Genomic DNA, 24,390 nt, shown 5'->3' on the forward strand with positions numbered 1-24,390 from the left:
TGTTGTAATCCAAGTTTTTAGTCACTGCATCTGTATGTGCATTAGCGGGGGACTCATAGCCCAATAATGCTGTGGTTCTTGCAGACTTGTTGAAGTATTGTCTTGGTGGTCTTGGATAAGATCTGGAAGAATTCTCTGGATTACCAGGCAAAGGCTCCTGTTGTCTTCCCTTACGTTCTCTCAGTCTCTCCCTCTATGCTACCACTAATGATGTTCGCTCAAGGCCCTAGGGCTCCACTGTCAACAGGTGATGAAGCCAGGCAAGCTTGTGTTCTTTTCTTCAGGGAGGTGAGTTCTTTGGTTCCAGGTGAATCTAGAGATGCCAAACAGGAGCCAGGGCCTGGAGTTGAGAACCTTAGGAATCTATCTGATGCTCTGTTCTACTGTGGCTGAGCTGGCACCAGAGCCAGAAGAGGAAGTTCTTCCCAGTCTTCTCTCCCCTTTCCACAAGCTAAGGAGTTCTCACCATGGCCACTACCACCCCAAGCTCATGGCGAGTAATGCCAGGCTACTGCTGATGTTTATTTAAGGCACAGGAGGGTTCTTCCGTCAGTTTGTGGTGGATGCTGCTAGGCCTAGGACTCTCCCTTCAGGGCAGTGGACTTTCTTCTGACTCAGGGCAGGTCCAGAATTGCTTTCCAAGAGTCAAGGCCTGGAATCAAGGACCCCAAGAGACTGCTTGGTGCTCTACCTGACTGCGGCTGAACTGCTGCTTAAGCTGATTTTTGATTCTTATGAAGGTGCTTTTTTGTGTGTGAATAGTTTTTCAATTTGGTGTTCCTGCAGTGAGGATGATTGATGGAGGCTTCTATTTGGACCTCTTGCTCCCATCTCCTCATATAGTATTCTTGCTAATAATTCATAACCTTAATCTAACCAGAAGGAAAAAGACGGAAAGAAACAACCAGAAATCCTAAATTGGGAGACATTTCATATAACACCAGGCTTGTCATGTCAGTGACATGAATGACTAAGAAGGACTGATACATGACAACTAAATGTAACATGTTATCCTAGATTGGAGAAATAACTTTGCTGTAAGGAAAAGTATTGAGGTAACTGGTGAAGTTTGAACATGACCCTTATTAAATAATAACATTATATCAATTTTAAATCTCCTAGAAATAAAGAAAAGGGTGCTGTTTTATTCCCTTTGTGATATCGTACAACTAGACAACTGCCTCTTCTCTATCCAGTTGAAAACTAGAAGTTTATGCATGGGAAAGAGAAAATAGTCCAGACTTTGTAGCACTGCTTTCCTGACTAATTTGAGAGAAGATATACCATTCTGAAAAATAGAGGAATTAAATGAATATGTACATACTGAAAATGAGACCTCTAGATCTTTTTCCCTACTGGGTTTTCAAATGAAGACAAACAGGCCTTTATGTTCCAGGCAGAGTATTAGAAGATTCCTCTTTGGGGACTCTTACCAACCAAGAAGAAGGACCTGAAACCCTAATTAGATTATAGTGAAACTGAGCTTGCAACAAGTTTCACCTGTGGCATCAAAGTTTCCAGCTAGATTTACCTAGGAACACTAGACATCTGAAGAAAGTATCTGAAATGAAAAACAGAGACCCATACAAATAAATAAATAGGGTAAAACACTTGGATAAAACAGACTACTTAAAAACTTAAAATAACAGCTATCCTCAGTGATTCAAGAAGATACTACAGTCATGAAATGAGAACTTAATGCTACAAAATAAAAGGAATATTTAACGAACAAAAAGGAGTACTTGGAAAAATACAAATACAATAGAAATGAAATATTTAACTGAAGGTTTAGAACCTTCTATTGAAGCAATTTCCTGTAATATAAGGCAGAAACAAACAGAAAATAGAAAAGAAAAATTAGGGAACTAGTAATACTAGAAACTAGAAGACAGAGAAGTAACAATGGTTTCAACATTCTGACAGTTCTAGTCTAGATTGTATACCCAGTTGTATGATTTAAGCCTGAATGTAGGCTAAACAGAGTTTTAGACATGCAAAGTCTCATAGAATTATCTCCTACAAACCCTTTCTCACAAAGTGACTAAAGGAGTGAACAAAGAAAAAGGGAGGGGTGAGATCCAAGAAATAAAACTGCAGCATTGGCAAAGGCTACTAGAGTATGAAAGGCAACCAGTCCAGGCAGAGTGAATGGAGAGATTTTTTTTCCCCAAAAGCATGAAATACATAGAGTACCTGATACATCTGAACATACCAAGTGGGGCTGAATTATCGAACAGTACATGGTAAATAAACAAAATTCATTTATTTGCGGAAAAAACTTGGGAAGGAAAGGAAAAATAATCCTTTTCTGCTACATAACTCACTTGTTTACAGTGTTTACTCATAATATCTGGATCTACAACTATACTAGGGCATTAGGGAACACAAAGAATAAGGCAAACCCTCATTTTCAAAAATGAGAAGTTAATATATAGTACCTAAAACTGAAAAAATAAGTAACAGTTTTAAAATGTTAGTTAGCTATTATGGAGTGTTTAAGTGCAAAGTCTGCTTTGTAACTGTCAGACGCCTTTATGGCTCCTTGGTTTGGCCTATACTATGACCATAAACATCAGCTTAAAGAATATGAAGTATTGCTTTTGAGAAGAGGGAACTATTATTTGTCATAACAAGCCTTTTAGAATGAAATGGCCCTACAATACAAAGATATATAATTTTTTAAGAGACAGGTCTTGCTGTGTTTCCCAAGCTGGAGTGCAGTGGCACTGTCATAGCTTACTGCAGTCTTGAACTCCTGGGCCCAAGAGTTCCTCCCACTTCAGCCTCCCAAGTAGCTGGGGCTACAGGTGCACACTATCATGCCTGGCTAACTTTTTTGGTTTTTTTGCAGAGATGTGGTTTCACTATGTTGCCTAGGTTTATCTGCAACTATTGGCCTCAAGCAATCTTCCCACCTCAGCCTCCCAAAGTGCTGGGATTATAGGCATGAGCCACTGTGCCCAGCCCAATGCATTTGATTGATAATTTTTTAAAAAGAATGTTAAAAACCACATATACAGTGATATGGATGAGCAGTGGCAATTTTTTTCGGCAGAGTATCAGGTAGTAAATATTTTAGGCTTTGTGACCCAAACGGTCTCTGTTGAAACTACTAAGCTCTGCCACTGTAGTATGAAAGCAGTTATAGATGGTATGTAAACAAGTGAGTGTGGCTATGTCCAGTAAAACCTTTATTTACAGAAACAGTTGGCAGGTGGATCCTAGTTTGTCAATCCTGGTAATGATCAATGGTTTTCAAATTGGGATGTCTATACCACTGGATACACAAAGACTTACTATGGGATATACAGTTATGAATAGCTTTAAAAAAATAATTTCCGGCCGGGCGCGGTGGCTCAAGCCTGTAATCCCAGCACTTTGGGAGGCTGAGACGGGCAGATCACGAGGTCAGGAGATCGAGATCATCCTGGCTAACGCGGTGAAACCCCGTCTCTACTAAAAAAAATACGAAAAACTAGCTGGGCGAGGTGGCGGGGTGCCTGTAGTCCCAGCTACTCGGGAGGCTGAGGCAGGAGAATGGCGTAAACCCGGGAGGCGGAGCTTGCAGTGAGCTGAGATCGCACCACTGCACTCCAGTCTGGGTGACAGAGTGAGACTCCATCTCAAAATAATAATAATAATAATAATTATTATTATTATTATTATTATTATTATTATTTCCTCATTCTCTCTTTCCATATGCAGTCCTTCCTAAAAACTATCTACCTGAGAACTCCTTCTGGTCTGCCAGTTCTCCTTTCTCATTTCTTTCAAAATCATCTGTCTCCCACTTTTCAGAAGAAAAGCTTACCCCTTTTCCATACTAAATCTTACTATGGTGTCTTGCGTTGCAGTTTAAAAATCTCTTGGGTGCCACTCAAGCAGACAATTGGAGAGTGAATCTCTCTTGAGGGATAGTCCCTTGAGAGCAAAGCAAAGAAAGCATTAATAAAAATTAGTGAAGGGGTAATACATTATTTCATCCAGGCAACAAACTCATGGCCAGGCTCCATGCCTTATGTTATAGCTTCTTTGTCTACCTAGCTAGCTAGCTGTCCATTTATCTATCTTAAAATTAAAATTCACAAGTGAGAAAGTTGTCATGGGGATGCATAATAACACATTTATTTGAATTTTAAAATTAAGTCAGACTTTTTCTGACAGATAGTAAGTCAGATTTGACTGGTTGAGTTTGACAATGAGGACTAGCCTTGCCAATTAAGTTATATGGTTGTATTCTCTGTGTATTGAATAAGCTGAACTGCAGCTCCAAGGCTTTGACAAAAACATACTTAAAGCGTGCATTCAGTATACAATAAGCTAGAAAATGCATCCTTTGTCATTACTTAAGTGTCACCTGAAATGTGCAAGATGGTGCATAGTTTTTCAAAAGTCTTTGAAGATAAAATGTGCAAAAAATGAAGAAAAAACACTGCTACTATTATTTATGGATATATAGAGATGTTGTAAAAGTATTAAAACATTCATGAAAATGATAGATGAGAAACAGCATAATTATTATCTCGGGGGAAGGAAAATGTTGGGGTTCACAGTCATAGAGAGCTTTGGTCATGTCTGTAGTGTTTTATTTCTTAAGTTGGATGGTGGGTTATAGGTGTATATTATTAGTTCTGTTTATTTTTACACATGAAATACTTTATTTTAAAATAATATACCAAAACCTTGTAATTATATATTTTAAAAGAACATGTTGGGTCCCTGATAGAAAAACAAGTTACTCAGGATAAACTGAAAAATGGGATACTTGAAATTTGAAAATACCAAAAGTACTTGAGAAATTGTCACAGTAATGTGCATAAAAAACAAATCAGTGTGGTTTAGTTCTTGAAAGTCCTTTTAAAAGTCTTAATGCTTATATATTTGTATTATTAATTCAGTTACTTATCATCAGGCATCTGGTATGCTCAAGAACTAACAATTTCTTTGCGTGTAGACTTCTTTTGTACATACCAACCTGCCCTGGACATGACACTAGACATAACACTGTTAATTTATATTTAGATTCTGCTTTTAGTATTTTTTTTCTATATGAAAATTACTCTGATACTTTACATTTTCAGGGAAAATACATTCATGTATTATTTTCAGAAATTTAATCTTATTGCAAATTTACACAGAAACACTATGTTTTCAACAATGAAGTTATTCTGGGATTTTTGACTTCCAAAACTGGAAAGGATATATCCTGAACTTAGTCAACATCCCATTTTTTATTTGCCTACTAGCATTTCTGCCTCCCCAAAGGAAAAGACGTGGTCGAATGGGTTAACCACGATCCACAGTGGAAGGTCCCTGTTGGGCAGTTTTATGCCAGTCATTTGACCTACCTCAGGCCTAACCATTTGTTCCTGCCTTTGATCAGGCAAAGAGGTAGGGTTGTCTGCACTCAGAGGTGCCTGAGGCTCTGCAGTGCACACCTGCAAGTGTAACTATTGAGCACTTTTGGGACTCTCTGGCTTAGCCAATACTATGACCTTACTTGATTTGTTTTCCTTTATTTTATTAAAAATTTAATATAACAGTACATTTAAAAAAATTTTTAAATAGAACTAATAGATTACCTGAAATCCTATGTCTGGCTGCACAACTCTTAATTTTAGCAAGTTAATTTGCCTATGCATACATTGGTACATAATTGAAATTTTTGAAACTTATTCTTTTGTGTTCTGCTGTTTTTACTTAACTACCATAATAAATGAAGAAAAACAAGCACTTGAAACATAGTAACAAAACACATGGAGATCTCTTTTCTCTGTGTACCTTCTTTGGTAATGACCTCTACCTCTGTGAAAACTAAGAGAATATAAAATTTATCATACTTTAGATAAATGTGGTAGGCAGTGAACATGAATCATTTGAATGTTTTGAGCTCCTCAGAATTTGTACTCTTAACCAGTAAGCTATTCTGCCTCTCTAACTGTAGATGTTTATTTATTAATTGTACAAGAAATGTTTATGCTAGTTTGTGTTATAAATCTTTCTAGTTTTGAAAACATTTATTTTAGGCAGGTCTTCCTCAGAAGTAGTATCTCCAATTTCAAAGATCCCACCTTTCTCAGTCTAAAAGGATCGTTTCTTACCTACTTCTATACAAAGCTAACGTCTAAGTTTGAGCTTAGATCATTCTTAGCATAATTTTCCCTCTATTTTGACCTTTATCTGACTTTTAAGGAGCAAAATATAAAAGGTTTTTAAAATCAGATGTATATAAGTAAGGTGCTATTATGAATTATTTTTAGATATACTCCTGCTCAGGTTCTTTTAAGGGTCATCAAAACTTACTAGGTGCATATTAAAAGTATACAGAATTAGTTCTGAAGAGTTAACCTTCTGAGTCATATCATTAGTCACTAAGACAAGTCTCATTTAAGTTTTAAAACTGGGTTTAGATCCAGAGTGAAAAAAGGTTAAAGGAACTAAAACGAGGTTAGCTGTTTTTTGGTCTTTTTTTTAATCCATACATTTTTTCTCAGTTGTCTCACCAAAATAATTTATGTTTCTCCTCTTATTCTCTCCATGCTGAAGAAGTAATGATTTTCTCAATCTAAATTTTAAATAAATTACTTGCTGATCACTTTTATCAGATATAATTTGACATTTTTTTAATGGGAGGAATAATGGTGTTTAAGAGAATTGTATTGATCACATTGGTGATAACCCCTATAGGATACTAAGCTGCAGCTGATTGCCTCTGATCTTATATCTTTAGGCATGCCTGATTTTATTCTCAAATATTTATCATGATGGTGATAAAATACTATACCCATATGTTAGTCCTATAGTGATAAGGAATTAGGTATTTTATATATTTTTCTTATATACACATGTTCATTATATTTCATGTGTTCAAATGTACTCAATTTCATTCTCAAATATTATATTCTGGTGGCACTGTGATGCATTTATTTACCAGTATTCTAAAACATCAGTAAATAGATGTGTCATCTAGAGCAGTTTTTCAATCTGTGTAATACATTTCTGGGCTGTGAAATTAAATTGATGGGTTACAGCATGTTTTTCTTTTTAATGAGCTAGAAAAACATGGAATAGAAAATGTCAGTGTACAAAGGTTTACTGGGAGTACTTATTGCTTTCTGAAACTCTTGTAGATACACTTGCACATATGTTTTGTTCATGAAGTTGTAGTGTAAAATGTGTTTCTTACTGTGTGGGTTAATTTTGTGTCAACTTGACTAGTACCCAGATATTTGGTGAAATACTAGCCTAGATTTTGCTGTCAAAGTATTTTTTTAGGTATGATTAATATTTAAATCAGTAGACTTTGAGTAAAGCAGCTTACCCTCTATTAAAGGAGTAGGCTTCATTCAATCAGTTGAGGACTTTAAGGGAAAAAAATATGGACATCCCTCTAGGAAGAGGGAATTCTGCCTGAAGACTGCTGGACTGCTTTCTTTTTCTCTTTTATTTTCTTTCTTTCTTTTTTTCTTTTCTTTTCTTTTTTTTTTTTTTTTTTGACAGTCTTGCTCTGTCACCCAGGCTGGAGTACTATGGCATGATCTCGGCTCACTGCAACCTCTGCCTCTCAGGTTCAAGCAATTCCCATGCCTCAGCCTCCCAAAAAGCTGGGATTACAGCATGTGCCACCACACCCAGCTAATTTTTGTATTTTAGTAAAGATGAGGTTTTACCATGTTGGCCAGGCTGGTCTCAAACTCCTGGCCTCAAGCAATCTACCCACCTTGGCCTCCCCAAAGTGTTGGGATTACAGGCGTGAGCCACTGTGCCTGGCCTGAAGACTGCTTTCTGACTTCAACTCTTTCCTGGGTCTCCAGCCTGCCAGCCTACCCTGCAAATTTGAACTTGGACTTGCCTGCCTCCGTAATCATGAGAGCCAATTCCTTACAGTCACTCTCTGTTTCTCTAGAAAACCTTGACTGTTGCACTCACTAAAGGCCATACTCTAAAAAGTTTGAAAAATTACTAATCTCGAGAGTAATTTTTTTAATCTAATGAACTGTTGTATAAAGTGTTTAGCCAGTGCATAACTCAAAATATGATAGCTGCTGTTATTTTACTATCATTTGTGTCTGTTATTTGAAGTCCACAAGAATCCTAATTTGAAGTGAAGTTATACAAAAATAATTCTGAACTCTACACTCATTTAAACTATCTTTTGAAAAAGATTAATTTGTGTTTGTGAATAATGCTATGGTATTTTGAAGGTTTGCTTTGCAGAAATTATTGTGAAATTTTCTTCTATGTTTTTGTCTCCCCATTTGTATGGCCTAAGAGCCACCTCTGTTTTCTCATCATAATATTCAGGATAATTTAATATATTTGAATTTTTTAAACTACTTTTTCTGTAGTCCAAGGTGATTGAAATTCTCAATCTCAGTGGAAAAAGAGACAAGCATATAAAAGTCCTGTGGCAGACACCTCTTGTGCCCTACCTCACATCCTTTTGTATTTTTACTCCAACCTTGCTGCAGCAATCAGCTGCTAACAGGTGTAACCTCACTATAGCTCTACAGAATGTATTTTGCTTTCTTCTCTGACACTGTGGCATAGGATGTCTGTGGGGAACCAACTTGGAAGTGTGAGAGGGTTAACATACCATATAAACTTTGATACCTGGTATCAAGGGGATAGAAGCTAATGGGAAAAAGCTCCTTTCCTGCCCCTTGAGCACATAGTTCAGGCATATTCAACATGACTTCTCAGAAGGTCTCGGCAGGGATTGGGTCCCAGCACCCAGAGCAGTGACCAACTCCAGAACACACACCTTTATTTTGGCTTTCCCTCCTTCCCTGTTTCATATTCTCCAGTATCTTGCCCCTCTTCCCTGGGATCACTTGTTCAACATAAGCCATAAAAATTTCAGAACTGTTAACAGATATGAACTCAAAATGTAAACAGTACCAGTACCGTCATGTGTCACTTGATGACAGGGATATAATCTGAGAAGTACATCATTAGGTCATTTCGTCATCGTGCAAACATCAGAGTGTACTTGGGGAAAACTAGATGGTATAGCTTACTACACACCCTGTCTATATAGTACAACCCATTACTCCTAGGCTATAAACCCGTACAGCATGCTACTGTACTGAACTGTATGTAGGCAACTGTAACACAATGGTAAATATTTGTGTTTCTAAGTATATCTAAACAGAAAAGGCACAGTGGGACCACTGTCTTATATGCTGTTCATTGTTAACTGAAATGTCATTGCATAGCACATAACTGTAATTAAATCCAGAAGGCCAACTTATGTTGTAACCGTAGTGCATGTTAATCCTGCTGGAGTAAAATATCTTCCTTGGAATATTACTGAAATGTGTGTGTGTTTGTTTGTGTAGCCAAAATTCAATTATATCTTAACTTAGGTAAGATCAACACAACTATCGAAACTATTGATATGAGAAAATTTTGCTGAAGTTCACTCTTACTGAGAAATGAAAGACTTGTAAATTTACATGTACTTCTAAAATGTAAGTACATTATCGCTTATTGATAAATGCTGCTAGCTAATTAACTCCTGGAGACCTCCTTTTCAAACAAGTTTATTACAATTAGCAATGAAGGTGTAAATGTGAATCTAATTAGTCATTTGGTTTAGCCTGTTTCCAGGCTGATGTCTTCTTTATGTGTTTAACCCTTATAAACACATTGTATGAGAATGAATTTTAAAAAGAAGAAAATTATAAAATATACTGTATGATCTGACCCTGTTAGTTTAAGTATTTTCAAAATAAAGGGATTTTTTGTATGTAGAAAATAGACTGGAAGGAAACATAAATACAGAATTATAATGGGTATTTGGGTGATGAGTTGCTTTTTATTTTGTTGTGTATGCTTTTTTGTATTTTATGAATTTGCTACATAAAGGGAACATTTTTCTTTAATCAGAACAATATTTAAATTTTAAAAAGGAAATTAAGAATGCTAGCTGAATTGTTTCTTCTTCCCAGTAACTAACTGACAGATGGTGCAAAGGACATGACAAGGAAGAGGCCCATCATAACTACCTCATTTCAATTCAGCAAATATTTGTAAAGTGCTGCTGTGCTCTTTTTATCAGATAATTAATGCTTTTTGTCTTTAACATGATTGTTTATATACATTCATTTTTACTCTTTACTTTCTTATATTATTCTTTATATACTTAATTTCTATACCTACTTCTTTGAATGGGTATTGTTTCTAGTTTCTAAAGATTTTTATTCAAATGTCAGATTATGGAAAGATTTCTATTTTGGACATATTACTCTCATAATCGTTCTCAAATTTTATTTTTATTGTTATAATTTATAAATCTGTCATCTTAAAATTTCTCTTTGTTACTAATATTTCTCATCTTTGATCTAGACTGTCTAGTCCTGTGTTATCCAGTACAGTATCTACTGTATTGTACATGTAGCTATTGCAATTTAAGTTAATTAAAATTAAAATTAAAAATTTAGTTTCTTGGTTACCCTACCACATTGAAATGTTCAGTAGCCATGTAGCTAGTGGCTACCATATTACACAGCACAAATTAGAACATTTCCATTCATCACTGTGTTCAATTGGATAGTATTCCTTCAGCCTCACAGTACTTTTTAATTTTAAACTTTCTTTTCATTATACATTAGTTCATTTTCACATTGCTATAAAGAACTACTGAGACTGGGTAATTTATAAATAAAAGAAGTTTAATGGACTCACAGTTCCCCATAGCTGGGAAGGCCTCAGGAAACTTACAATCATGACAGAAGGCAAAGGGGAAATAAGGCACATCTTACATGGTGGCAGCAGACAGAGCAAGGAGGGAAGTACTACACTTTTAAACCACCAGATCTTTTGAGAACTCACTCACAATTATGAGAACAGTGTGGGGGAAATCCATCCCCATGATCCAATCACCTCCTACCAGATCTCTCCCCTGACACCTGAGGATTACAATTGAACATCAGATTTGCCTGGGTACACAGTGCCACACACTGTGCCACATTGTTTCTTTATTTCTTTTTTCTACATTACCTTTCATACTATATTTAATTTTTTAATGGAAAATGTTAATTTCTACTCTTTTTTGGTAAGTAGAATTAGATCTTAAATACCTGACCACGATATTAGAAAGTTATAGGCAGACTTTTGTTGGTATGTATTTTGAACTATAATTATTACCATTTCCTCTCCTAAACTCTTGGATGCTTTGTAGTTTCCATCACTGAATATTGTCAGCTCTTTTTATATGCACTGTATTTTTTTATCAAGGCAAAGCAACTTGAAATTTTGGTTCTAATAGCATCTCTAGAAGAATACAGTGGCAGCCTTTGGAAGGGAGTAGGTAGCTGGGCATGTGTAAGGGGGCAGTGTTACTTTTTATCTCAAAATCTTTTGCATCATTCAAATTTCATGCCATGTGCCTATAGTTCTTATTTTAAAAGGAATAATTTTTTCAAGCCCATTGAATTCAAGGTCCACATCAGTAACTTGGCCTTAATATTTAGGCGGTCCCACAAATAAATTTAAAATAGAATAAAATCTACATTTAAAACTGTATATTGACAAGGCAGATGGCTTAAAGAAGTAGAGGCTCCCACATCTTCAGATCAAAGTAATTAAACTCATTCCCCAAAATGAAAGATAAGCCTGTTGCCAGTTGGATATTAACTATGACAGTGTTATTTATTTAAAATTTAGAAATGACTGCTTTTGTTATAGGCCAAGTCTTTTGATTTTGATTATCCTAAATAATCTTGGATAACTTTAAAGCCTAGCCACCATAATAATAAATAACCTACACAATATAAAACAGTAATACAGCTCAATGTGTTCTGCACTAAGTGTGCTCCAAGTCCTATGCATCCAATCATATTGTTAGCATAGAAATTCAATTATACAGAAAGAGAAATAATACAGTAGTACCAAAAGAAAGATCCATTTCTGAGGGAAGGTGTGGAAGGTTCTTCTGCTTAAAATAAGTGTCATAAATCTAGGTATTTGCTTAACTTGATTTCTTTTTTATTAAAAAAATGTGTTTTTCTTTCATTTGTTCTCAAAGTATGAAAAACATTCGAGTTAAAAATTGATTGCTTTTCATCTTTAATGTATGAAGTTCTTGATATGTAGAAATAAAATTAAATGTTTTCTGATTTGCACAATTGGATATAAGGTTAAATGTTGAAAAGGAAAATAAAGTTTTTGTGACAGGTCCCGTCTTTAAAACTGTTTCTAGCTTTTCTATAATTATCTGTTTTGACAGTGCCTCTTCTTAAAACAAGAAAAAGGTTTATTTTAGTGACGACTAATAAGCATAAGGTTTCAGTAATTGTCTCCTTCACAAAGTTAAACTAATTGTATGATGGATTACCACCAAGTTACATGGCAGTTTATCATAAAAACATTTCATTATGTATGTGTTTGTTGAAAATAACCTCACTAATAAGATTTTCTGTAGAATGATTTCCACACTTTAATCACCAAATTGATGTCTTTATCAGTAAATTTACATTGCATTGTGATTTAAATGCAATCATTTTTAAAAGTCAGTGCACATTTTCACACTACAATAATACTTGCTAACAAAATTTATTTGCATATTGCCAAAATACTTACATGTAACAAGTCCAATGACATATTCAGGGAAGATTAATACATCCCATGGATTCACCTAAGAAAACATCACAGTTTCCTCTCAATTTAAGAAGGAAAAGTACGGCCGTGCGCGGTGGCTCAAGCCTGTAATCCCAGCACTTTGGGAGGCCGAGACGGGCGGATCACGAGGTCAGGAGATCGAGACCATCCTGGCTAACACGGTGAAACTCCATCTCTACTAAAAAATACAAAAAACTAGCCGGGTGACGTGGCGGGCACCTGTAGTCCCAGCTACTCGGAGGCTGAGGCAGGAGAATGGCATGAGCCCGGGAGGCGGAGCTTGCAGTGAGCTGAGATCCGGCGACTGCACGCCAGCCTGGGCGGCAGAGCGAGACTCCGTCTCAAAAAAAAAAAAAAAAAAAGAAAAGAAAAGAAAAGAAAATTACTTGTAAGTAAATAATAAGAGTAGAATATAAATGCTATTAGCATACGCTATGCAAATAAAACCCAGCTTTTCGTTCAGCCTAGGCATGTTAAAAAGACTTTCTAATTCTAATATTACAGGTATTCTTGAGAAATTTTCCAGATAAGAGCTTTTCTAATTCCTGCCACAGTTAAAAGATAACTTAGTATAAAAGAAAAGAAACATTCTCAATAATTATTCTAAAAAGCGTTCATCTAATCTGAATACCACAGAGCTTTTTTTGCCAGAATGCAAAGGAACCAACATTGATATCTTTTAAATAAATGGTTTTGCCTAGCAAGTGGCAAAATGAACCTTTAGTTTGTATCCTTATTAGCTGGTACTATTCAAGGAATTGACTATCACTGTTGCTGAAGCTTGTACTTAAATACCTAAAACAAATATAATTTCCCTTGAAATAAGTTATGAATTGCCATCCCAGAGGATATCAATAGAAACCAAGTTGTAAGTTCCCAACTTTTGGGGTGCTCTGGCATCACAAGACTCTTCCTAAATTTGTTGTATGGCATGTAATTCATTTTGAAAAGGGAACAGTAGATTTTGAAACCATCAAAATTCTTGAGAAACAGGATTTGGATGCACTCTTGGCTATCATGAAAGTAACATTACAGGTTATTGAACCCGAAGAATTTCCCCGAAGATCTTATATAACTTGCCTGACTCACTTGCCATATTGCAGTGTTCAGTCAAGCCCAGTCCAGGATTTAAAAAACAAAACAAAACAAAACAAAAATTAATCCCCCCCCCAGTTTTTTAAAAATCCCTGAAACAAATGAACCTATTTGTTTATCAAGTAGGCAGCATAATCACATGGGAAAAAAATGATTTCGCATGACTTTAAGACGTTGTATATCAGTGAGTATATTCATTTTTTATCCTTTTTTAAAATTTTTTTTCTTTTTTTTATTTATTTTTTATTATTATTATACTTTAAGTTCTAGGGTACATGTGCACAACGTGCAGGTTTGTTACATATGTATACTTGTGCCATGTTGCTGTGCTGCACCCATCAACTCTTCATTTACATCAGGTATAACTCCCAATGCAATCCCTCCCCCCTCCCCCCTCCCCATGATAGGCCCCGGTCTGTAATGTTCCCCTTCCCGAGTCCAAGTGATCTCATTGTTCAGTTCCCACCTATGAGTGAGAACATGCGGTGTTTGGTTTTCTGTTCTTGCGATAGTTTGCTGAGAATGATGGTTTCCAGCTGCATCCATGTCCCTACAAAGGACACAAACTCATCCTTTTTTATGGCTGCATAGTATCCCATGGTGTATATGTGCCACATTTTCTTAATCCAGTCTGTCACTGATGGACATTTGGGTTGATTCCAAGTCTTTGCTATTGTGAATAGTGCCGCAATAAACATACGTGTTCATGTGTCTTTATAGCAGCATGATTTATAATCCTTTGGGTATATCCCCAGTAATGGGATGGCTGGGTCATATGGTACATCTAGTTCTAGATCCTTGAGGAATCGCCATACTGTTTTCCATAATGGTTGAACTAGTTTACAATCCCACCAACAGTGTAGAAGTCTTCCTATTTCTCCACATCCTCTCCAGCACCTGTTGTTTCCTGACTTTTTAATGATGGCCATTCTAACTGGTGTGAGATGCTATCTCATTGTGGTTTTGATTTGCATTTCTCTGATGGCCAGTGATGCTGAACATTTTTTCATGTGTCTGTTGGCTGTATGAATGTCTTCTTTTGAGAAATGTCTGTTCATATCCTTTGCCCACTTTTTGATGGGGTTGTTTGTTTTTTTCTTGTAAATGTGTTTGAGTTCTTTGTAGGTTCTGGATATTAGCCCTTTGTCAGATGAGTAGATTGCAAAAATTCTCTCCCATTCTGTAGGTTGCCTGTTCACTCTGATGGTAGTTTCTTTTGCTGTGCAGAAGCTCTTTAGTTTAATGAGATCCCATTTGTCAATTTTGGCTTTTGCTGCCGTTGCTTTTGGTGTTTTAGACATGAAGTCTTTGCCCATGCCTATGTCCTGAATGGTACTACCTAGGTTTTCCTCTAGGGTTTTTATGGTATTAGGTCATGGTACTGGTACCAAAACAGAGATATAGACCAATGGAACAGAACAGAGTCCTCAGAAATAATACCACACATCTACAGCCATCTGATCTTTGACAAACCTGAGAGAAACAAGAAATGGGGAAAGAATTCCCTATTTAATAAATGGTGCTGGGAAAATTGGCTAGCCATAAGTAGAAAGCTGAAACTGGATCCTTTCCTTACTCCTTATATGAAAATTAATTCAAGATGGATTAGAGACTTTTTTAAAATTTTAAAAAATGTTTGTCTTACTCTTCTTACTGTCATTCCCAATCAATTCAGTGCATATATTCCAAGGACAAAAAGAAAGGAATACAAAGAAATCCTCAACTATATTTAATAATTTTGTTAGCAGTAATATTGGCATGTTTATTTTACACACATATTTAAAATAAATATATTAATATTCTTAGGAACCAAAGCTTACAGCATAAAAGAAAAGAAATTAAAAACCTACAATATTAAATTTGAATTGGAAATGTCATTATGAACTAATGACATATTTTTTCTGAAAAAATAAAAAAGCATATTTCCTAGTTCTGTCCACTGGAAAGACCTAACAGCAGTGACAGTCCAGTAGCAATTAACATCTCATTTCGGACTATGAACTTTACCATTTTCTGCTCTAAGGAACCAGGGCTCCTTAGAGAAATAGCTGATGTCAAGTCTCGGGCAGGAAATGTACAAGGAGAATCTAGGACATCTTTTTACGCTAGAGAGCAAAGAAACCAAGAAGATCCTGTCAAAAGGATATAGGAGCCAACTGGAAGGGGCTCCCACTGGCCAAAGATGGGTCAAGTTTGAGCATCAAAAATAGAAATACTAACAAAAACAATGGATTGAAACATTCAAATATATAAAATGAAATATATAAAAAATGAAATATATAAAATATATCATAATATTAAAACGTATTACTTGATCACCTTCGAAAGTTTCTATAGTATGAACTTACTATTTTGAATATTGACAAGGGGGGAAATTTCAAGCATTTATTCTGCTTTTCCTATACAAACTATTTCAGTAACCAAATAGTTGATGAGGGGAAATTCTTCTTTATATATTAATAACAGCTAATAAATTTAAGAACAATAGGATCAGAAAAATTACAGTTTGTCACCCTTGAAGAAATAATACATTAAGCAGTGATCATGACTGGGTACTAAAACCAAGGTCAGTGGAGTACTTCATAATGGACGATAGGCCTGAAACCACCACTGAGTCTGGACCAGCTAGACTGTTTCTCCTGACGTGATACACTTGTGAAGTTTTCATGCCAAAAAATCTAAGCAACCTTCTGGATCAAGGGTCAGCAAATTTTTTTGGAAAAGGACTCATTAGTGTTTTCATTTTTGCAGGCCACGTGGTGTCTGTCACAACTACTTAATTCTGCTGTGTAGCACAGAAGTGGACAAAGACAGTATATAAATGAAGGAGCATGGTTGTGTCATAGTAAAACTTTATTTACTAAAAAGGAGATAGGCTGCATTTGGCCCATAGTTTGCTGACCCTTGCACACTATGGAGTAGTGGCTCTCATGTGTAATCTCTGGACCAGAAGCATCAGAATCACCTAGTAACTTGTTAGATGTGCACATCAGGGACCCTATCCCCAGTTATTGAATCAGAAACTCAGAAGGTAGAGCCCATCAATCTGTGTTTTAATAAGCTTCCAGGTGATTCTAAAGCATACTGAAGTTTGAGAACCACTGCTCTGGATATAATTGCCAGTTTACATGAAATACAGGGGTAAAGAAACATGTTAGATGATGTCACCAAGGCTGTAATTAGCCAGAATCACATGGGCAATGCTACAGAATTAATAACCTTTACTAATAAATCAGTAGGATTGGGGTGGGTTGTGTATGTTTAGCTGCTGGCCTTCTCAAACTGAGTGGATATAGGAGCTTGAGGGGCTCACCGTTTGGAATGCAGATTTTTACTTAGCCATCTTCCACTATCCCCATTTACAGTGTGGCACTTCAACCTAGCCCTCTTCTTGGTCCCTACATCTAGCCCTGTCTTTATTAGTTTTTTCAGAGACTATATATATTATATATTTATATATATATATATATATATATATATTTATATCTTGTCTCCTACGGGAATGGAGAAATAGAAAAATAACTGCTGAGATAGATGTGGTATCCTAAGATAGTCACTTCTTCTTACACAGCCTTTCAAATTAATCTTCCAGCTTTTAGTTCTATATACCTTATTCCCCCTTTCTGGTATTTCTGGTTTCTGTGCCTTTCTGAGGGTCTCTAGGGTGGACTGCTGTTTTTCTCACCAGTATGCCTGTTTGCAGACATTTAGGATTGTTCCTTTTCTACTCTGCTAAATTATTTGTTGTTCTATTTATTTCCATCTTTTTATGTTGTCATTTGGTGTTTTAGATGACACTCTGTTTATCAAAAAAGGGCTTTGAGTTTTTGTAATCTTGGTATCTCTTTTATTTAAGGGGTAGGTTTCCAAAAGGAGTGGGGGAAATCTGGGGACTCTTGAACTGGAAAGTCTGTTTCCCAATTTGATTTTACCATACAACTTTTTGGCATGTCAAGCACCTTTTAATTTCCTGGAAAGCTAGTGTGATCTATGGAAGACTTATTTGGGAAGTGTTTCCTCTCCCTCCAGTACAATCTGCATCTGCCTCCATAACCTCCTTCAAACTTCTCTCTCAAGGTCACCAAGTACCTCTTTGATGCTAAGTCTGTTGGATATGTGTCAATTCTATCCTACCTGCATTTCATAGAGTTAACTGCCTTCCGTCTTGAATTTCCTTCCCCTTGTGGCTTCTTTACTATCTTAGTTTTGTGTTCCCTTCAAACCAGGATCTGAGACAAGAATTTGGATACAAGTAACTTATTTGCAAGGCCATTTCTAAAAGCATTAGAGTTGAACAGTAAGAAAGGGAAAAAAGGAAGGTCACTAAAAGGTGCCTTAATAAGCTGGTTAAATGCTATGGGCAAACTGGAGCTCAGTTTTGCCAGGAGCCCTCTGCGAGACTGTGGAACACATTACAGAGTTGTTCCATTGAAGAGCAGGGAAGCTGAGGTATTTATCCACCAATTTCTCACCAAGACTCACTCCTAGGGAGTGTTAACTCCCTGGTATTTTCATCCTGCCCATTATATGAGGTGAATATGGTGCTCAGACCAAGAACTGCAGAAGTTTGAAGTAAGAAACAAGCTTCATCTAAATGAGCTATTCAGAAAGCTACAGAGTAAGCTGAGAGAATATGGGTGAGGCATCAATATTTGCTACTTTTACCAATGCCGTTTTTATTATCCCCTCACTTTTTAGACCATTCTTTCTCAACCCGTTGTTGGTTCCTGTTTTTCCTTTACCTCTTAAATTTTGGTGGTCCACGTGAAGGATCTGTTCTTGACCTTTGGCTCTTCTTCTTCTCTATCATTTCTCTGGACAATCTCATCCTTGTCTTGGATTCAGCCACTACATATACTTCCAGATTTCCAGCCCTGGCCTCTCTCTTGAGCTAGACCCATTGAGACATTTATTCATTCAACAAATTATTTTTCAACACTTACATAATATGCTAAACTTGATGCTGGGAATGTTAACAGTGAACTATACATATTCCTGGCCCTTGGAGTTTATATTCTAGTCAAGCCATATAAACAAATACATAAACAATAAAGATTATGAGATATTATAAGCACTACAAAGTAAACTGGGTGTTGTTCTTGTGTCTGGTAGGAAAGATCACCAACCAGGGATCTCATAGATTAGCCAGGGAAGTTCTGTTTAAGTTATTGGTCTTCCCTGAAGTATGAGATTTAGCTAGCCATGTGAAGAACTGAGAGAAAAAGACTTTCCGGCAGAGAGCCAAAAGAGGCCACGTGAAATGCAGTGTTTAAAGAACAAAGAAGCTAGTGAGGTTGAAGTATAATAACCAAAGCAGAAAATGACATGAAATGAGATTGGAGAGGTAGGCAGCAATTGGGTCATTTGGAGCCTTATTAAATTTGGGTTCTTCAGAAGCAGACGTTGAGATAGAAGGTATTTATTAGGCATCCTTATGAAAGGAAGAGGAAGAAAATAGGAGTGGACAGAGGAAAAAGTCGAACTGTGATGCAGGCCCAAAAAACTTCAGCCAATTTAGTGGGAAGCTCTGGAGCAAGTATTGCCCATCAGAGTCTTTGTACATCTGGTTGAAATGTCCAGGCCTTTATGGCCCTGCCTGCCTTATTCAGTTACTAGATGTCGGCTGCTCTGGAAAACCACTAGAAAGGTGGCTACAGGCTGTGGCACATGCTAAAATTGTTGACAGCTGCAGGCTGTCTGCTCACAGCATTCACTGCAGCTGGGAAGCAAGTCCTTCCTTGAAGAAGGGCTTATCCAAATATCTCCATATTTGCCACAGGCAAGTTTGGATTTTGTTCGAAGGACCCATTTAAAGGGTTGTTAGTGAGAAATGGCATGAAAGGTCACTCTGATTGCTCTGTGGACATTGGGTCATAGAGGACCAAGGAGACTTATTAGGAGGCAATAATAGTCCAAGCAAGAAATGCTATTGGCAATAGAGATAAAGAGAAATGCACAATTCAAGGTAAATTTTGAAGGAAGAATTGATAAAATATAGTACTAGGTAAATGTAGGTGGTAAAGAAAAATAGGAATCATTTTAGTAAATGTACACAGTTGCAGGAAGGGAAGCTAATTTAGCTGCTGCTGGCTAAAGTGCTTCTTCGCACCATGTGAACATCCCAGTAACAGCCTCCTCCTCCCCAGATTGTGCCCATTGGTGTGCATTTGATATGTCACAGAGACTACTTTGAGAGTATAGTAATTAACTTTTAGGACTTCCGGTTAGCTGGAAGGCTCCTCTCTATGTTGCCTTGGATCTTGCTTATATCTTAGCATGTGAGGAAAGGGAGACTAGGCCGTGTTGAAACAAGGCAAAGCTTCTAGGGGTCAGGGAAAACAAAGCTTCTAGTAGTCAGGCAGCAGGATACCATGTATGCAAAGCCATGTGTGTGGCTTGCTAAGAACTGTGTATAGAGTAATGAGTAGTGGAAGGTAGAAGGAAAATATAGTGGAGGCAGAAACTTATTTCAAGTGTAGTCTAATTGTATGACCTTAAGTTAGCCCTCTGAGCCTAAGGCATCTTTGGACGTATTTAATTTTACATGTTTGTTAGACATCCATGTCCACCCAGATAGTTGGCTATATTATTCTGGAGCTTGGGGAGCAGTCAGGCTTGAAATGAATTTGAGCTTCTTCCGCATATGTAGACAATATTTAAACTTGGGATAAGAAATGATTACTTTGAGAGAGAGTATAGCTACTCCTTAACTTACCATGAGGTTATATCCCAATAAACCTATTGTTAAATCAAAAGTGCATTTAATACACCTAACTTACCAAATTCATAGCCTTGTCGTCCTTAAACCTGCTCAGAACACTTACATTAACCTGCAGTTGGGTAAAATCATCTGGTAACACAGTACACTGTAGAGTGTGGGTTGTCTACGCTTGTGATCAAATTGATGACTGGGAGCTGCTGCTCAATGCCACCACCTAGCATGACGAGAAAGTATTGTATGGCATATCACTAGCCTGGGAAGAAATCAGAATTCAGAATTTGAAAATACAGTTTCAACTGAATGTGTGTCGCTTTTGCACTATCATAAGTTGAGTCATTGTAAGTCAGGGACTGTCTGTATAGTAAAAAAAAAAAGAGGGCTAGAATTGAGTCCTTGAAGCATTTCAGTGTTCTGAAGTTTGGCCAAGAAGGAGCTAACAGTTTGATGAAAAGATATTTGGATATTTTACAGACAACTTAAATTTGGTATGTTTAAAGCAGAACTCTTTTTCTATGTTTCCTACCATGGTTAATGGCATTATCTGTTGATAGTGATAGGAGGCAGCCAAATGCCTAGGCTAATAGTGGCGGGTCCCTGGTGAAACCCCACCTTCAAGCCAAAAACAGCCTGGAGTCTGAAAGACCAGGCTGCTGGTCCCAGATGAAACCCGCAACCCAGAGTGAGAACTTATGTTCCTGTTTGCCTGCCCTTTCCTGATTCTTTCTGAATAATGCCTTTTAATAATTGAATGTTGCCTTTTCCAATACTCCCTACAGCCTGTCCCTTTGCCATTCTGAGCCATAAAAAGCTCCCGACTCAGCCATATTAGGGGTACTTTCCCACTTTTGGATAGGGGGACCACCCCTACATCCCCTCTCCCCTGAAAGCTGTTTCATCACTCAAGAAAACTCCCTGCCTTGTTCACTCTTTGAATTTTAGCACATCCTCATTCAAGAACTCAGGAACCAGTGTGTAAGCCAGGCTTGGCCCAAGTGGGCCGAGTAGGTGAGCTGTCTCCTGCAGCAGGTAGCATGGTCAAGCAAGGCCTGGGCGGGGCATCACCAGCCAAAGTTCCTCAGCTTGCAAAGTGTCACTGTTATCACTGATTAGAAACAGGGATTGTTCTCATCTTCTTCACCTCTACATATTGGTGACTAAGACCTTTTTCCTATTGAATATCTTAACACTCTTTTTTTCTCTGTCTCAATACCATTGTCTTGTTCCTGCCCTAATGATTTTCTTACTTGCATTTCTGCAGTGGCATGCTATCCAATTTCTCTATTCCAGTCTTGCACCTCTCCAATCTAATTTCTATAGTTGCCAGAGTCATCTTTTTAAAAATATGGGATAAACATGTAAGTCTTCTGCTTATGGTTGCCAGATTTAGCAAACAAAAATACAGCATACCAGTTAAATTTTAATTTCAGATGAACAAGGAATAATTTTACATGTACATCCCATATAATTTTTAGGACATAAATACTAAATTATTTGATGTTTATATGAAATTCAGATTTAACTGAGCATCCTGTATTTTATCTGGAAATCTTGCCCTTCCTTCAAAGCCTAAAATGTTTCACCATCACTTTCAGGGTAAAACCTAAATATCCTAACACTGCATTGCAAGATTCAGCATGTTTTAACCCCTATATACCATATGAACCACTCACAGTGTCCTAAATTTGCTTTGCTGCTTTACTCCTTCATACCTCTGATCACATGCTTACGTTTTCCTAGAATGCCCCTCTCTTCTTAGTTCTCTGGTTGATTCTGATTGATTGTTTAATACTGAAGTATCACCTTCTCTAACCCTCCAGTCCACACTCTGTGGATAATAATTGGGACATCAGGGCTGGGAGCGGTGGCTCATGCCTGTAATCCCAGCACTTTGGGAGGCCGAGGAGGGTGGATCACCTGAGGTAGGAGTTCGAGACCAGCCTGACCAACATGGAGAAACCTCATCTCTACTAAAAATACAAAATTAGTTGGGTGTGGTGGTGCATGCCTGTAATCCCAGCTACTCTGAAGGCTGAGGCAGGAGAATTGCTTGAACCCAGGAGGCGGAGGTTAAAGTGAGCTGAGATCACGCCATTGCGCTCCAGCCTGGGCTAAAAGAGCGAAACTCCGTCTCAAAAAAATTAATTAATTAGTTAATTAGTTAATAATAATAATTGGGACACTAGCTTTTCTTCTGCATTCTCATAACATTCTTTGCTTTATATGATTGCAGGATTTTTCATATTATAATTTAATTTTTTTAAACCTGCCTCTCTTCCTTAGATTGTGAGTTCTTTGAGCACAGGGTAAAAGTGCTCAAGGTAAAACTCAATCCTTGGCACTTAGTGGGCTCTCAGTTAATATATGCATGAACCAATCAGTTAGTGAATGGGAAAGTAGGAAGGGACCCATAAGCATTAGCCACATAATTGGCCATTGGCGCTTACCCAGCTTTTCCCTATGGTACCTCCTTTGACCATCCTCTTTGTTCCTCAAAGATGCTTCATAAGAATAGGAACTAAGTTTTGATCTCTGTATCCCTAGGCCTTTAAATTGTAGGTGCTCAGTATATTTTAAATGAATGAATGAATGAAAAACACATGAATGAATGAGTATATCTTTCAGGGCCATAGCTCCTGTTGTCCCCTGCAACAAGTCCTAGAGGGTGCTGCCTCTGGCCACATTTTTTATTCTCTAGGGCAGGCTCTATATAGCCTAAGTTGCAGCTTCTTTATGTCTTACTTCTTCTCATCCAACTCTTCTTCCCTCTCTCAACCTAGGCCAGAAGAATTCTTTTCTCCCTACAGCAGCTAGCACATAACAGCTCAATGAATGTTAGCAGTCATTCACAAATGGAGCCTTTTCTTTCCTCCAGGGCTCTTGCCTTTCTGCCATTTCTTTCTCTGTCTCTGAGGCCAAGCCTGGAAAGCCATGGGGACCTGACATTGCTTTTTCTCCCAGGGATTATGGTCTTTCCTCTTCCCACACAAGGGAGCAAGGTTTTCTTTGTCTCCCACCAGAGTAGTTCAATTAAATAGGACTAGCATTAAGTGACTCTAATTATTTTTTATTAATGTTTAACTGCTAACTTTCTTTTTCAATTAAATAATTGTGTCTTTATGCTCAGAGGCCCTTTTTGCATATATATGGAAGTTCATTTATTTTATTAAAGGAAATACCACCTGCAAAACTATTAATGACTTGAGCTCTGTGATTAGTTCATTTTAGTGACATTTTGAGATTTAATAATTAATCTGGCTCAGGTTCAAAGAAAGAAAACTCAATACCAGAAATTCCTAGCCAGCAAAGAATATAAACAAACCATACAATTGTCCCCTCAAATAACAGGAATCGTTGAGATAGCCTTCGTGCAATTAGAAATGTTTTGAAAAAATGCATGAGGAAGGTTCAAGAAAGCATGTCAAAACAACAAAACTCAGTGTACATTCTCATTATTGTAATTGATCAAAGGATGTTTGCAATAGATTTGAATGTGAATAAATTAAATGTGACATTGATTTGGCAGAGGCATACTAGTGATTGGCAAGAACATGTAGCAGGAGCAGCTTCTGCTAAAGTGTAACTCACTTGCCTGTTGTTTTATTCTAATAGATTTCTTAGCAACCCAGTACTATCATACTAACCTAAGCTCTGTCACTTATTTACTCTTTGGGTTTCTACTCCTATCTAGGCAAGATTAAATTTATTTTTGATTACTAATCTTGCAGGCGTTCTCTCGGGCCTAAATACAGAATACCTTTTGGTGATCTGTGCACCTCCCTCTTTTTTCTTTTTCTTTCATAGATGAAAAAGGGTGATCTAATAACTTATTTCATCCTGGCAGTTCAACTTGTAGAACTAGAAAATGTAGTTTAATTAAACAACTTGGCAATATATTCAAGCTGAGACATCACTATAGCATTTGCTAGGCTTGAATTGTTTCTCAGCATGTT

General features: G+C 37.1%; 1 protein-coding gene across 10 annotated transcripts in view; it reads left to right on the forward strand.

Annotated features, from left to right (window-relative positions):
• NDUFAF2 (NADH:ubiquinone oxidoreductase complex assembly factor 2) overlaps positions 1-24,390 on the forward strand; it is a 197,697-nt gene that overhangs the window by 163,408 nt on the left and 9,899 nt on the right. Inside the window, exon 4 of one of the 10 annotated variants that reach the window (XR_012413688.1) lies at positions 9,369-9,473. The exons of 8 other annotated variants lie outside the window; for them this stretch is intronic. Coding sequence is in view for 1 of the 2 variants with exons in the window: in XM_073993496.1 (XP_073849597.1) it covers positions 9,369-9,404 (36 nt within the window). In the remaining variant the exon portion in view is untranslated. Of the gene's footprint in view, positions 1-9,368; positions 9,478-24,390 lie in introns of those variants that run through there. One more of the 10 variants, XM_073993496.1, reaches the window with a different exon arrangement.

The sequence above is a fragment of the Macaca fascicularis genome, chromosome 6 (genome assembly GCF_037993035.2).
Source record: "Macaca fascicularis isolate 582-1 chromosome 6, T2T-MFA8v1.1".
NCBI lineage: Eukaryota > Metazoa > Chordata > Mammalia > Primates > Cercopithecidae > Macaca > Macaca fascicularis.